The sequence below is a fragment of the Agelaius phoeniceus genome, chromosome 1 (genome assembly GCF_051311805.1).
Source record: "Agelaius phoeniceus isolate bAgePho1 chromosome 1, bAgePho1.hap1, whole genome shotgun sequence".
NCBI classification, from domain to species: Eukaryota; Metazoa; Chordata; class Aves; order Passeriformes; family Icteridae; genus Agelaius; species Agelaius phoeniceus.
The window spans coordinates 17,291,080-17,307,858 of record NC_135265.1 but is presented as its reverse complement, the minus strand read 5'-3'; the positions used below and the strand labels follow the sequence as shown (position 1 = coordinate 17,307,858).

General features: G+C 37.3%; 1 protein-coding gene across 1 annotated transcript in view; it reads left to right on the top strand.

Annotated features, from left to right (window-relative positions):
* Positions 1-16,779, top strand: part of MYO3A (myosin IIIA) — a 118,440-nt gene that overhangs the window by 29,515 nt on the left and 72,146 nt on the right. The window contains exons 4-5 of the mRNA XM_077173813.1: positions 5,452-5,556; positions 6,326-6,425. Coding sequence (XP_077029928.1) covers positions 5,452-5,556; positions 6,326-6,425 — 205 coding nt within the window. The remainder of the gene's footprint in view (positions 1-5,451; positions 5,557-6,325; positions 6,426-16,779) is intronic.

The following is a 16,779-nucleotide window of genomic DNA, read 5'->3' as shown; positions in this document are numbered from 1 at the left end:
AATTTTATGATTACAAACCAGCAACAGCTAAGAATCTTCTGTTCTTACAGCAGTCAGTCTTGAAAAAAAGGTGCAGTCAGCTCAGAGACTGGCAGTGCTGCTTAGGAGAGCAGGTCAGATTATTGATCTATTCCAAGAACAGGGAAAAAAATAGAGATTAGTGCCTATGATGCTGATAGCATTCCTATATGTGATAACATTAAAGCAAGGTTGGACTTTCTTTCATAACTGTAATTCATTCATGACATAAATTGTGCATTGTGTGATGTGCTGCCCAGTCATTTATCTCTGAGCAGCCTGTAAAGATAGGGAAGGAAGTAATTGTAGTTGTCCCATTGTTTGCATCCAAGCTAGTGAAGGAAGATGAAAGCACCTTGACAACTGCAGGATGCAAGCAAACAGTACCTGACAGCTTAGTACAGATGCATAAGTCAGGAGCAGTTGGATGATTAAAGGCTCTAATAGCCCCAGCAAAAGTGCAGCTGATGGTTTTCTTAATAGGGGAGCTGATACTAAATCTTCAATGGGCATCAGAATCGAGAGGAGCTGAAGAGGAGAAATGTGTAACTGGGTCAGGTGAAGAGTGACTAAGACTTAAAAAGAACATCTGCATGACTGTGATGCAATGGCAATTTTTAGTGAGATTTCATGGGTTTAGGATCATACTTTTCTATATTTATTTTTTTTTTGCTTAAGATAGCTTAGCATACTAATAGCTCGATTACAGTGGCACATGGTTGTGGCAGATGGGTGGGTGGAGAACTGCATGTCATCTCACTCTGAGTCTTTGCCTTTTTGAGTGCCAGAAAATCATAAGGGAGGAGCCCTTTTCTGCCACTGTAGGAGATTCCTAAGCACCTCTTTTGGTAGAGCTATGCATGGCCATCGGAACTACAGCTCTTGAAGGCAGATTTTTAATTGATCAAGCTTTCTATTAAATTTTTCTTTCCATTGGTTTAGGTATGCAAGATTTCCTTTGTTCTTTCCCACTCTTTCTGCTTTCTGAAAATCCAGACTAGGAGCTGAATATTGTAAAATTAATAAATTCTGAACCATATAAAAGTACAGCATGGAAGGGACCTTTGGAAGTTTTTTGGTCCAACCCCTTGCTCAAATACTATTAACTGAAATGTTACAGGTTTGTCTTTTCAATTCAAGTTTGAATATCCTCAAGGATGGACATAACACAGACTCCCTGTGTAATCTCTCCCAGTGCTTAACTGAGTGGGAAAATTTTTCATTTATGTCCAGTAGGAATCTTCTGTCTTGCAGTGGGGGTTTTTGCCTCTCATCCTTTGCTGTGTGAAACTAGGAAGATTCTGTCTCTGTCTTCTCCACCTCATTTTAGGTAGCCTCAAGCCTTCAATTTACCCTCCTTTTAGTTGCTTGTTTTTGCACATAATATTTGCATTGTATTGATGCAGGCACTGAAAAAATTGCTGGTAAGGAAAAAATACCTCTAAATCACAAAGGGACAATAGAATAAGTGACTAATATTAATTTGATGAAAATTGCCCATGTGCAAAGTTCTGACATTTCTAAGTTACTTCCCTGTGGGACAGCCATGAATATCTTCCCTTCCTCTGTCTCACAGGCTGGACATTCCAAGAGTCTGTCCCTTTAATCTGAGTATATTCAAAGCAAAACTGGGGCTTCCATCTGATATAAACCACAAGAAATGTTTCTGTGTATGCAAGAGAATGTGTGTGAATGTGTGGGGGTTTCTAGTGTGGGACAGAAAAATAGAGTTACGATGCTCTCCTCCCAGAAGAGGTCATGTCTCATGACAGGTGAAAGGTCATTTGATTTGGAGACTTGCTTTGACCTTCAGGGTGGGGAGCAGCCCTGGGGCAGAGCTCAGGCAGACATGTAGCTCCTGCTCTATGGCTGTCCCAAGTTCTCTGTGCATCTGTTGTTCTTTGCTTAGTGCTTGTCATCAAGTTGTTCTGAGGAGATTTTACCAAATGCTGTAGAGCAAATGGCACAGACTGATCAGCTGCTTGGTCATGTAAGTTCACAATGTTTGCAACAAAGTAATAGCCACCAGCACCTCCCTTCACCTCATGCTTCACTGAAAACTGGAAAGATCTTTTTTAAAAATTATGTCTGTTGTCTTCATGATTTCTTGTCATCCAAGCATTTCAGTTGACTTAACTTGAACTGAGCAGCTTTACTAAGAGGCTTAACAGTGTTTTTACTGTGGACAGCATACTACTAAGAAGCAGCAGATATCATAATTATAAGCTGCAATATTTAACAACACCCCAGGAAACTTTCTGTCTGGCAGTACTGCTAAATAACATTTATCCCATAATCTCTCATTAAAGGATTGTATAAATCAAGGTTATGTGATTTTTAAAAATAATTTAGGGTTTTTTACTTCTCTAAGTTTCTATAGACTAGATCTTGATCAACATCCCCGAGGATAATTTATTTCCTTTCTACTCAGATTCCCAAGCAAGCATGGTCCATCACTGTATTGGGCAGGAGTATTGTAACTTTCTGAAGCTTCTTGTTTTGAGATAGAAAAGCCAGACTCGTTAGGAGAGGGATTTTTTGAGGTGTGTATGATACCTCTGGATTGAGTACACATGCAGCTTGATAACCTGAGTCAGGAGAAAGAATCACCATTTCAGCTTTAGTTGTGTGCAGGTTTTAGGGACATATGGCAGCTTCACCTCCAAAAAATGCACAGTAGAGATAGGAAATTAGGGCAGATACAAGATTTTATCCATGATGATAAAAATAGAACAAAGTTAATACTAACCTGTGTCATCGTTGTCGTCATCATTCCCCCTCCTGCCCACACAGTGTAGAGCACACACATGCAGTGTCTGCCATAATCTCCTTTTCTAATTGTGGTTGTATTCCAATAATCCCTTTTCCTCCTTATAGCTGCTTGCGGTCTAATACCCAGCCTTTTTCCCCTCTTCCTCCTATGCTGGTGGTCTCAGAAAAATATTTATTGTCTGATGTAAGAGAAAGTAGTACAGCTCTAGAACATCCTCAGCTGAGCTTTGTCTAAGCAGCCACCCTGCCTTGGGATTTGGTGGAGGGTTTCCATGGTGGTAGGGCTGACCTCTGGGTTCTTTATTTCAAGACCTTTTTAGCTGACCTTTTATATACCCTGGTTCAGTTTTTGTTTTGTCTAAAATAATCACAGTTTTAGTATCTTACCTTACCCAATATTTTCAGTAAGTTTTATCTTGCAATGCAAATATTTATCTCGTAATGAAGATTTATATCTTATGAGAGTAGTAGAAAAATTAGTTAGAGCAACATGTTAAAGAAAGGGAATATTAATATTGCTGACCCAGGCAAATAAGTTCAGTATTGGCTTTACTGCCCAAGCTTTAAAGAGGGTGATTTCTGAGATGTAGTTTCTCCCTTCTTCTGCCTACAAAAAGAATATATTCATTTATGCATTGGTATTCTTTACATTGAACAGGTATGCAGCTCTGTAAAGAAAAAAGATCCATCTGTTAGAGGCAAAATATAATATGAGATAATGAAGAAAAATAATTTGAAGAATATCATATGTGTAATGTATTTCATAATTGGTTTGTTACTTGTCAGACAGTTTCAGTGCTCTGAATTCAAGAGCTTTAAATTAACCAGAATTTTCATAATCCTTTTGATTTGATTAAATATGTCAGTGATGTGCCAAAGTTAAAATGATAGAAACCCTGAAAAAAATGTCATTGTGAAAACATAACTAACTTGAAAAAGTCAGTGTAGAAGGCAGACCAGCATGGCTAATGGCAATAAATGAAATCCTGCTTGGGACTCTGATCCTTATCCAGCAAAGCATTTAATCCCATCATTTAAGCATAGGAGTTCTTCCCTCTCTGAGCATGCATATTGTCCCACTTAGGTAAGGGTGAGGTTAAGTGAGTTCCAGGACTGATGCCACAGAGCTCAGCCCCTGTCAGACCAGAGCCTTTGCTGCCCTGATGGGGGAAACATCTTGCAACAAGTGTTATGTATTGAATGGCATTTCTGTAGGCATTCCTGTGGTGCAAGTTCAGAGCAGCCTAGGGGTTTCAAAGGTAGTCAGAGAATTATTGTTATGTTTGAGTAGAAAAGGATAAAAAATGCTTCTTACTGTAAGGTGCAAATATTTTTTTAATTGCAGCACAGAAAAAATGTAGGGGTAAAGAAGAACAGATGAAAAATACACTTATACAAAAGAATCTGATGTCTAGAATTCTGCAGTTGAAAGGTTTTACTGGTAAATTATGCTCTTGGTTTGAATATACTTTAAATGTAGTGCAAAGGAATTACTGTTTTGTGCTGCATTGTTAAAATAGCTTACATGGAAATTTAGTTTCATGTGAAAAGCTACTAGATGATAATACTGTGTAAGAATAAAAGTTTATTTTACTGTTTTATTGGAAGCAGCTACTCCTTTACAGAGGCAAATGGCTCTTCAATCAATGAGTATTGTCAGGTGCATTATGGATAGTTTAAGGGCTTAAGTGCCTACTTCATCTTTGCAGAGTGTAACTCCTACAGTAGTAGGTACCCACTAAAGTTACATCGTTGCTTATTCCAGCAGAAAAATTGTAAATTATAAAAATGAACATATGAAGTACTGCAGTCAAAACTAATCTGCTGGTAATGTGTGCTCACTATCATTTCTAGAGAGCAAGGCCAGGTCTCTTCTCCCCACATAAATGGGACAGGACAGGGGTGTGCAGGAGTCTGGCTGGGCTCTCTCCTCTGGAGACTGGGAGAGGATTGTCCAGAGCAGACTGTGGCTCTACATCTGGAACAAGGAGCTGACAGGGCTGATACAACAAGGGCTATAATTAATCCTACACCCACAGCACACCTTGTTTCAGTGGGAGACCTTTCTTTCCACAGTGCTTTCATCATATTCCACAATGCCCATGCCTTGTGTATCACATCTCCCTATGCTAGGAATTAAGTGCTGCTTGGCAAAAAAGGCAGCTTTACCCTTGGTAGGTTTCATGCTGCAGAAATTTTTCTGCTGCCTGTCTACTGATGACTTAAATGCATTTTTTCTGTGCATAGCTTTTGTACCTGAGAATTGATGTTGCAATAATCTGCATCGGTAGCGAGTTCCACATGATGAATATAAGAAGCAATTAGTATGCCCCACAAAACATGCCTTCACAGCTAATTTATTGCATTGTAATCTACTTCTGTTTCAGTGAAAAGCAATCATGGATATAGGAAAACAAAGAGATACACTACTATACTTGTGTTTGGACAAGAAGAATTAAACGCAGAAAGTAGTGAAAAATAATTGGCAAAAATTGCTGTGTATGTTGTTTGTATAAATAGTAGACTTAAGGACAAATTTGTGGTTTGTCAGTTTAGTAGAATCTCGTTTGGCTACAGATATAAAAAAATACTGAAAATGAAAACCAGGTGGCTACTCCAGCACTCCTTAATTCCTTTTTATATTTCACTTATGTTTTGTAGCTGTGCAATGGTGGATCTGTGACTGATCTTGTGAAGGGATTTCTGAAGAGAGGCGAAAGGATGAATGAACTTATAATTGCTTACATTTTACGTGAAGCTCTGATGGTAAGATAGGCTTTCAATGAAAGGACAGTCAATATTCAGCTCATACTTTTTCTTGAAATGAATGAAGATCATGTCCCCACTAACACAGCTCACTATCTTGTATTATAGCAGTGTTTAATGAAATCAAGGCAATGTGTAATTAGGATGGTTCTTTTTAAGCAAACAAGGTAAAGAGCAGTTAATCTGTTCATTTCACTAGTAAGAGAATGGAAATTGATTTCTGACCATTGATCAATTTTCTTAGCAAATGCAGTTTGCCATCAAAATTGCTTTTCTTTTAAGAAATAGCAGAAATACCATCAAAATACTGTTCAGCCTCCTATGTCTGGATCCAAACTGTTTTTAAAGTAAAATAATCCACATATCTAACAAATTCAAACCCTGCTACAAGAATTTGGTTCTGCTCATTAGGATCAACTGTCTTTATTTATCATTTTCTTATAACTGAAATTTTACTTTCTCTGGTGGAATTTAGGTCTCAGTAGTTTTCTTTGAGTTTATGGTTTAAAGTTATTATATGTAGGTTTATAGTGATATTTTCATGCTCTCATCTTAAAATTTGTATTTGTCATAAAGTAGGACAATGAAAGAATATTTTTCCTTGTCATGTGGCAAGTGGTTTTGCAGTAAGAATGACATCCCTGTGGTTTTGGAATTAAAAAAATGTTTCAAGTACTTTTCATTCTTTTCCACTACCTTGTTGTTTCTGCAAATGTAGTATGGAGGACAGAGCTGTTGTTAAAGTTCATGTTTACATCTCGCCTTCCAGGGACTGCAGCACTTGCATGAAAACAAAACTATCCACCGTGATATTAAGGGAAATAATATCCTTTTGACCACTGAAGGAGGAGTCAAGCTTGTGGATTTTGGTATGTTATGTTTACTTATATGTACAATGTTTTACACCTGAAGTATGGAAAATAGAGTGAATAAACCAGAAAATACTAACTGTGTTAATTCTTTGTTAAAAATCACTTGGATAACCAATGTTGCTTTTTTAAACTTGATAGATATTGTAGTAATTTTGGTAATGCTGTTTCAATAGCATGGCTAAAAAGCAGGAATTATAATACACTGGTGGTAAGTGCCAAATGCCTTGAGGCACAGAGTAAGTGAAATGGCAAAGCAAGAATATAGGATTCAAAATAAAGTTGGTGTTCAGTTCCTCCAGGAACCACACACTGGTTGAGTGAAATTAGGAATTGATAGTAAAAAGCTTCATGTTTTATATGAGAGCATTTAAAATTTAATAGGTATTGTGAAGAATGGGAGTGCTCCACCTCAGATGCATATACTTCCTTTATTTGATTTAAAACAAAACGAGATATTTGAAGGCAGTAGAGGAGGAAATATTATATAGGTTATCCCCACTTTCTAAAGCCCGGGAAGACAGATTTTGACAAATCTAAATCTGAGGATTGGTGTTAAAAGGGTCAGTTGAAGCCTGTTAGGCCTAAAGGGATTCCTGAATGCTCCCATCTTTGGTGTCACCACCAAAAGGGAAGAGGAGAGATGTGGATAAGTGGATGCAACCTGTTATTTATCAGCAATACCACAGTCATTTGCCTAAAAGGTTATGTTTGTTTCATGTGAGGGGTATAAAAATTTGCAGTGCTTGATGTTATGAACAATTATGTTCAGGTAGAACACTGCCTTTTTATGTTAAAAGTAAATTTATTGGTCACTATTTTACAGCACAGCAGACAACTGTAAATATATTTAATTCAGCAGATGGAAAATGTTTGTTTTTCCTTTGTCCTCCTATTTTGTTAATGATTCAGATGTAATTAATATATAACAATTGTTTAAACTAATAGTGGGATTTTAACTCTCTTTCTGGCCAGTAGGTTGTATTTGTGCAACTCTCGTGACTTCACACACAAATTCCCAAAACTGTTAGGGTTAGTAATTATTTTGAAATGTCATGTATTTCCTTTATATTCCTCAGATAAAATCTTCCATTGAAAAATCTTTGTATTTCCTAAATCATCTGCAATATACTTACTAGTATTTTCTGGTAGTCTGAAAGTTTATTGTGAGGCAAAAATCAGTATTTTTGCACACAGACTTTTAATTTGTTGTGGAAAAAATTTTTAAGGTGCTGGAGGCAATTAGTGGATCAATGCTTCTGAAAATTAAATCACTTATGCAGATATCAAAACTTACAAGCTGTAGGGATGAGGACCTGAATTTTTTATTCCCCAGGTACTGCAATCTCCTGATAAGGCTGTAATTTAAAAATAATCTTCAATTCTTGTGGGAAAATTGTGATGCCAAAATACAGATTAGAACATGCACAAGAAACAAATATACATACACACATATTTATGTGGGCTCAAAAGGAGCCTGCAATAGCTGCAGTCTGTCCTTTCAAAGGAATATACAAATGGCACTTTAACTTTGGAGTAGATTGATATTTTCCCTGGCTTTCCCCCACCTCCCCAGGAAGAAAAACAATCTGAAGCCAATAATGAGTAGTTTCAGATGGAATAAATTTATAGTCTTCATAAAATCATCATGGAAGATGTACCATTCACCATTCAAGCTGCTGCTTAAGGTATTCAGCTGGGATTTGTGGGATTTGTATCTTCTACTTAAGGGGATTTAATCCCACATTAATCAGATTCCAAGATCATTTTTTAGCCAGGAATGTGAGTTGATAAAAATCTCTCATGTTGGCATTGCTACAGACTGTTGTACATAAACATTTATTGGATCTGGGACTTAAACTCAGTGATCTTTTATTATACATGCCTATAAAATTGACAGGCTACAGAGTAAGATAGACATGGAGGCATAGTGTCTTTTTCACCCAGTAAATACTCAGAGGAAGCAAAATTTTTGATTTAGGCTGAACCAATTATTAAAGGGGGCAAACAAACACAAAAAATTCCAACCCAAATAATCAGATCACCCTTTCTAGCATGCACACAGCTTTTCTGTGTGGAGAGGAGAACAGAGGCAGGGAACAAGGACTCCTTCAACCACCAAACACACATGACCAAGGAAGTGAGCATTTCCCAAGCTAAAGTTATCTGCACCATCCTCTTGCATGCTGGATGCTGATGAGGTGTTCCTGAAGAAGCCTTTGCTGTCCTCCCCAATACTATTGATGGTGGTTTTCTTTCTTCTAAACATAAACCCTGTGTCTGAAACATGGGCTTGTGAAGTGCCTTATGGAACACAAAACTAGAAAAAGACCTGTTCGTAGTTTGTGTGTGCTGTGCAATCATTTAGCTTTTTTTGTCCTCTTTTTAAAGTACATTTAGGAACATTTTAAGAGTCATAAGTGAAAAAACAATTACCTTCTAGTGAATTAAATCATGTTTGAAAATGGCTTTTTTTTCCTTCATTGCTTTTGTACTCTTTGAACTTGGTGTATAGTGTTCTGCCATGGTGAGTCCTTCCTTGCACTGCGGTACAAACTTTTCAGAAGTACAAACTTTTCAGAAGCTTCATTTTGTGACACAATTTATACACATTGCTTTGTGGTCATTGTATCATAGGTATTTATGTATGCTGGAACCATAGTTTCTGAACACTGCACAGTCTGTAATGGATAACCATCACAACACCCTTATGGAGAAGTAAATTACTTTAATTCCCAGTTAACAGCTGGGGATCTGAAACTTTGAGAGACTGAATTGCTTGAGGTGACACAGAAAATGTAGGGAAAAGCTCTTCCAAAATCCAGGCTAACTCTGAACAGTTTGCCTTGCTAGAGGTAGTAACAGTTAAAGAGATAGATTTTGAAAGAATACCACAGCCCCACACCCATGCCTCACTCAGACTGGTTTGAAGAGTAACATTTTTGCTTTCCCTTAAAATTCTGCTGCAATATTGTTTAATCACCCCAGTAACATTCTCGTATCTAAGAAACACCCAATCCCAATATACATTAATGATTATGTCAAATACCTAAAGGAAGCCGAGAAGAAAGTTGGAGAGTAACTATTTTTAAGAGCATGTAGGGACAGGACAACATGGAATGGCTTCAAACTGAAAAAGAGTAAGTTTAGATTAGATATTAGGAAAAAAAAATCTTTGCAGTGAGGGTGGTGAGGCACTAGAACAGTTTTTTGCCCGGAGAAGTTGTGGATGCTCTATCCCTGGAAGTGTTCAGGGCCGGGTTGGATGGTCTGGGTGGGTCTCTGGAAACCTGGTCTAGTGAACAATGTCCCTGCCATGGCAGATGAGTTTGAACTAGATCATCTTTAAGGTCCCTTGCAACCCAGGACATTCTGTAACATCCCACAACAATGCTTCTGGAGCTCAATTGCTTATCAAGGAACTGTCAGATAAAGTTTAAGTTTAAACTGTCCAAGCCACAAAAATTTTGAAATACTGTTACCAGGGATGCATCCTCTGGCTTAGCATCCATCTGGTATGATAATTTAGATCAGCAGAGAGAAACAAAAATATTTTTATTTTTTACAGAAAATGAGTACCAGCCAAGGGGATCTACTGTGAGAATGTCAGATTCAGTCTAAAAAGCCATTAGACTTCTAAATACATTAATAGTCCATATTTTCTTTGTAAGACAAGGCTGACTGAAGGCATTTTCACTACCTGAACTTTTGTGGGAATTAGCTCCTAAGCTGTTCTGATAGAAAAGCTTTGAGGTAGGATGTTCTGCCTGAGAATTGCAGCAATTAGGCTTCAAGCAAGGAATACCCTCTACCACATTATATATTTGAATTATATTCAAGTGTAGCTGCTATGTTTTCAGTATAAGATAGAGATTTGATAGAAAAATATACATTTACATTAAATTCGTTGTAGCACTTTAAAGAGTGACTGCTATGTAATCTGTTATATAGAAAGAACTGGAGTCAAGTAAGGTGTGAATTAAATTCCTTTTTTTGATAAATATTCCTAATTATATTCAGTTTCTTATTACTGTTCTGTGGAGAAAGTCTTTTACATCTGTTTCAGAACTTTGGTGGCACACAGTGGATTGAAGTTAAAAAGACAGATTTCAAATGAAATTTTAGCCTCTAAAGGTGCAGGAAATTAATGTAATGAAGTTTAAAGAAATTAATTTAATGCCAGATACCTTTTGAAAGTCAAGTGACAAATTTATATGCAGACTTTTCTGCTTAAATATCTAAGTGTCTGATCTTTTTTCATCAGTTAAAAAAGCTGGCCTGGAGTCACTTGAACACATAGCACACCTCATCTGTAATAAAAATTCATACATTCATCTGCATCTTATAATGTGCAACCAATTTCATGGGATACTAAGGGTGTAACATCTGCTTCTGCTGACAAATACTTGCTTCTTTGGATAGTCCCTCTCAATTCAGTTTCTTTTCTTGAAATCAGGATGCTGCACAGGGCCTTTCACACATTAATGTTAGTCTAAGCCACAGCTCTATAATGTGTGGTTTCAAAATGGGAGAAGAGATATTTTTTATTTTTTTTTTTTTTTTTTTTTTTTTTTTTTTAAACTTTGGTCTGAAAAAGTCTGAGTGACATTTCATTTGAAATTATTTGAAATTATTTCTGAAATCTCCTGCCATTTCAGTGCTTCTGGGAGCTCAAAAGCCAGGGCTTTTCATGCTTATATATATATATATTTTAATCAAAGAGGATCCTAGAGGACACAACTCCCTATCAGCAAACTAGACAAGTTGCTGATGTCTCAGAAGCCATGGAGGAAAGAACTATTTTTCCACTAAAAGCTGTGTGAAACACCTACGGTCACATGGCAAAGTGATTCTTTTAGCTAAAAAGAGGAGACTGTAAGGCTGATGGAAAATTTCTCTTTAGCTATATTTTTGAGGGTTGACCTTTAGGCTGATAGTCTTTACCAAGAGACAGGTAGCTCATACTTCTTCAGGACTACTGAAACCTGCTCTCCCAGACTAGAAATATCTCAGGATGAGCAGCTGTTGCCTTGGAAATGTCCAGGAAAAAATATAAATTATACTTCCCCACTTAAGAAATGCATATTTTTCCAGCAGCACTGTTTCTTTCTGATGGCCATGCCCGTCTGTGCATCAAACATACTTTCATATCACATGTAATTAGACCTTTGCTGTTATTACCAGGAAAGGTCCCTGGGAAAAAAAGTCAGACATCTAGATTGGTATTAGAAATATTCAAGTACCTGTAAGGAAAATAAAATGTGGGTAGACTCATTAAATCTTTGGAATTCGAGCCTACTTTTAGCCACAAGAGATCCTATGACTCCTGATAGTTTGCCCAGTGGTGTAACTGTGGGGAGGGGGATATTGGAAAGGGTTGGAACTGTGTATTTTCAGTTTCTTCTTAGTTGTTTTGTTAATAGTACCTAAAACTCTCCATCCCTAGAGGCTCTGGAATAGCAATACGTAGGAAAGATCTATGTTTTTTAATATGTAAAGGAGGTTCCAGTGGAAAACATGGAAAAAAGGTAATGCAATCTCACTGCTGCTGGCAGAGGGTGGAAAAATACAAGCTGTGTTGCTGCAGTTAATAGAATGTCTTCAAGTGTTCCTTTAGCACTGTGGATAAATAGGTTGCATAATTAAAACATTTATTGTAATATTAATGGAATATATAGTGAAGCTAGGGTGATTATCACACTTTAAACACATTTAGTTTGCATTTTTCTGCTTTTGTCATGTTGGATGTAGAAGTTTGTGTGAATATTGTCTTGGCATTCCAAATGCAGTTTCAGATATCCCACTTTGCATATAGCTAGCACAGTTTTAACATGGACAGGGTTTATCAGTAGGCAGGGTCAGCTAGAGATTTACCCTGAGAACAACTCATTGAGGGAAGAATGAATTGGGGAATGGAATATGTATTGCTCTATTTAGACATACTGATATTGCTTTGTATAATACTTGAACTATTGCTTCTCTGTAGTTTGGGAGCTGCAGGTAGACAGAGGTCAGCTTTAGTGTTTGGAATGTAATTGGGTTATTATTTTGCTATGGAGAGAATGATCATTCTTCCTTTAAAGCTATCTGAAGTATTTCAAAGTTAAGAAAAAAAGAAATCTTGATACTGGCATTCCTAGATGGCCTTATTATTGTTGTTATTCAAATTGCAATTTGGTGAAACTAATCAATGGCAAGACACAGTTTTGGTAGCATATTTTTAAATTCATTCTATGTTTACTTTAAAATGAATTCATAATTTCATTTGGGCGATACTAAATGCAATTATTAATTCCATAATTCAATTGAGTCATTAAAATAAATTTACTGGGGTTTTTTCCCTCTGGAAAGAGTTATTCTGCCAACATCCTGTATTGTCTCAGTGGTATACTACTCTTCCTTAGAAATTATGGATTGTTAGTAGTGCTTTACCACTACTAGTGATCAATAACAACTGATCAACATGAGTTAGAATGCACAGGTCTTTCTGTTAAGTATTGTTCCATGATATTTATATGTATTCTGATACAGAAATACAGGCCAAAACATTTAAAATTCTGTGAATGGGCTAAAAAGGTTGAATTTTTGAAGTGTATCTGAGCCAGCAGCTGCTGTAATGACAAAGCAAGAGAAGTAAAATCAGTTATCCTGTACACATGTCCAAACAATGGGGACAGCCTCCATGGAATACTGAGTCCATGGTACAACTGCATCTTGATAATTCCATCTCTTTAATTGTTCAGATCTCCTGGTTTTCTGATGGATGAGGGAGCATTCTGCTGGTCTGGGGGGAAAAGAGCATCTGCAATCTCTGGTCAGAGGTTGGGCAGGGAGCTCCAGCACTGAGTGTCATCCTTTCACCACGACACTTCGCCGGCTCTCGTGTTGTCCTGCTGTGACACAGTGCTATGGCCATTCCTGACATGACCTAAATGACCACAAATTGCCTTGTTAGAGGCAGTTTGTTGACTGATCACAGCTCAGCCTGGCAAGTGTCTGAGCCATGTGGCATTGCAGAGGCTCCCAAGGACTGTGCTCAGATGGCACGTGGCACAGGTCAGGCTGCAATGGAGGGAGTCTAGAGCCACCTTGTGATCAGAGAATAGGTTGAGAAGTCAGTTGTGACTGATCCAAGTTCAAATGTTGGGGCATTTTAGTTTCTGTCCCTTTTAATATATATCATCTTTCCCAGCTTTGCATGTCCTGCTGACACTGAAGAGGAGCTCAGCATGACCTTGAGTAGTGTTCCAAACTTTTGTAGATGACTTATTCTGGAGTAGTCAGAATATCCTACTGTGTTCTTTTGTGCTTGCCCTGCATTAGCTATAAATGCTGTCTGAATCATTCTGCAAAAATGAAACAATTAATTAATTTAATTTAATTTGAAAGTTCAAAAGTAAAATAATTTTCTTTCTGCCTTTAGCTTACTTTAAGCAATGAGTCATAGCAAGACTTGTATTTGTCTTAGTCATTCTAGCATACATCCATAATAAAGCTGTCTGCTTCACTGGTTCAGATCAAAACCAGGCTGTTATTGTGTTGTCATTTCTGCATACCATATAGCATGACATTCACATGTTGCTGCTAAAATGCAGCAGGAGACATGGCAGAAGCCAATAAAAGTAAAAGACTTTAAAGAAATCTTTCTTCGTGAGCAGCTTGTCAAACTGCTTTGAACCCAATCAAAATAATAATTCCAAATTTTTCAACCCAGGGTTAGCAGGGATAAGATGGATTGCATTGACTTGAGCTGTGGAGCTTTTTCATTGTTGAATGTTTAATTCTTTGTTGAAGGCTTAGTCCTGAAAATTTTTTGGGAGGGCCATGTTTGAATGAAAACCTTTGTGCTGTCCAGTAATAAAAACCAGAAATCATGTGGCCAAATGCTATATCCAGGATAAGCTGTTCACTTGGTCTTTCAAATATTTTCTTCTATTAATTCACACAAGGATGTCACTGGTGGCTTAAGCATTAAAGAAGCTTGACACTGAAAGCTGGTGTCAGATGCCAGAGACACATGAAGTGAGAACATAGCCCTTTCTGACCAGCAAAGACTGCCACTTGGTTTTGTCTTGAGTCACAAAACAGTCATCTCTTGAGGTTATTAGAAACTCTCTAGTCTCATCTGTGTGTACTAAATTCCATTCATTTTTTTACCTGAAGATGGAACCCAGTGACTTATTTATACTGGAGTATTCCAGTCCCGAGGTATTTTAAATATTCTGTTCCAGCTGCATAGGATGCAGTTTCCAGGATTATTATAACAGGAAAACCATGTCATAGAACAATGAGAAAAATTTCCAGAGTTTTGCTAGTCATACAGGGAGAAAAAACATCCTTTTTGGGTATCAAAGCAGCAGTCAGTTTGAAATGAAAGGTATAAGAAAGGCAGCATCTGAGAAGGAGGAATTTCCTCACCATCATACTGTACCAGATTGTGTGTAGCTGTACAAGTCCCTGAGGCTCTAGAGAAGAGTAGTTCTCCTATCCAAGTACATCTGACCAATTGTGCAACAGGACAACAAATGTTCCTGTGCATCCCTCTCAGGAAACCAGCTGAAGCCCTGAAGCATGAGATTTGATTAGAATCATTGGTGGTGTGATGCACTGAACTGGCAGGAGCATGTGGAGGGGAGCCTGGTCACCTGCTCTACTGGAGGCCCAGTCTGAAAATGAAAGATCTTGGGTTTATTTAAGAAAGAAGGCAAACCCTTTTGTTTGAAAAAAGATTATAAATCTCACAAATGTAGTGAATGTTCTGCCTTTTATTTAGGGCAATGTTTGTCATTTTATTATCAGTATGTACCTTTTAATGATTCTGTATCAGATTTAGGATTTAATTTTTTTTTTCCTTGTATGCTTAAAAATAATTTTTCTTTGTCTTGAAGCCTCATGGTAAATTTACCATGAAAGCCACTGGACTTTCATTTCATTAACATCCATTTATATTTGTCCTCCTGTATTTGATAGTACAGATTAACTTTTTTATCCCCTACTCCATGTCTCTTGGTTTTGTAGTAAATGCCATGGATTTTTCATCTCCCAGGCAGTTTATATGTATGGTTTTCCTGAATATTAAGTTTTTGATCTTTCTGGGCCTTTTGGTTATCTTTTGGATATGTCTCTTTCAGTTAAAAATTTGCATCTACAGTGTGTGTTTTCCTGAGGGTTTGGGAAACACTAGTTTTCAACAGTAAAACACTATGTACATCAAAATAATACAGAAAGATGGAGAATGTGACAAAGGAGAAGACAAAGGTGGAGGCCCTGAATCTCTTCTTTGCCACTTTGTCTTAACTTGTAATCCCAGATCCCTGAGACCAGTAAGGAAGTCTGGAGCAAGGCAAATGTACCTTCAGTAAAGGGGGATCAGGTTAGATAACATTTAAAAGAATCAGATGGACACAAGTCCATGGGGCCTGTTGGGATGCACCCAGGAATGCTGAGGGAACTGGCTGATGGCATTGCAAGATCACTGCCAATAATCTTTGAAGCATCTTGGAGATTGGAGGAGATTCCTGAAGCAGTGAAGAAAATTATTTTCATTCCAGTCTTCAAGAAAGGCAAGAAGGAGGATTCAGAGAACTACAGTCTGGTCAGACCCACATATGATCTCCATCACAGAAGGTGATGGAGCCAATAATCCTGGAAATAATTTCTAAACTTCTATACAAGAAGGTGATTGGGAGGAGGTGGCATGGATTTATAAAAAGCAAGTCATGCTTCCTCATAACATAGCACCTTCCAACATAAAATGCTGCTGAAAATTCTAATACTTTTGACTCATCATTTCAACTTTGTTTCCTATTTCTTTATTTCCATCTTATAGGTCAGAATCTGATTTTTAGTTCTAGACTTAATTTGAGCTCTTCTCACTGACCAGAAGTTCTCAAGCATGATTTTCTCACAACAGCTCACTGTTGAGCTGTATAGACTTTGTGCTCTTTTAATTTAAAAGTTTACTTTTGGAGTCAGTTTATAAGGCGTAAGGAAATTTGAATATTGACGTTTTTTCAAAAAGTTTCTGAAACATCTCTTGTAAAGTCATCAAACCCACCATTTGTGTCCTTATGGTCTGTTAGTAACATTTTCAATTAAATGTCTTTATGCTTCCTATTCATGATAAATAATTAAATCTGGGAGAGGCTCTTTGATCTCCTTTTACAGTCTTAGTGGGGATTCCACTGTATGTGGTTGCGTGTAGTTACATCACTAGTGTGTTGTGATGTTTGCCATTTGGACTACCAGAATTGCCTTGATTTAATATTGTTCTTTCCCTGTTGTCTTTTGTCATTTTGTAGTATGAAGGAATTGCATGATTGAGGTTTTTCTTAGCATTTTGTATGCATTTCAA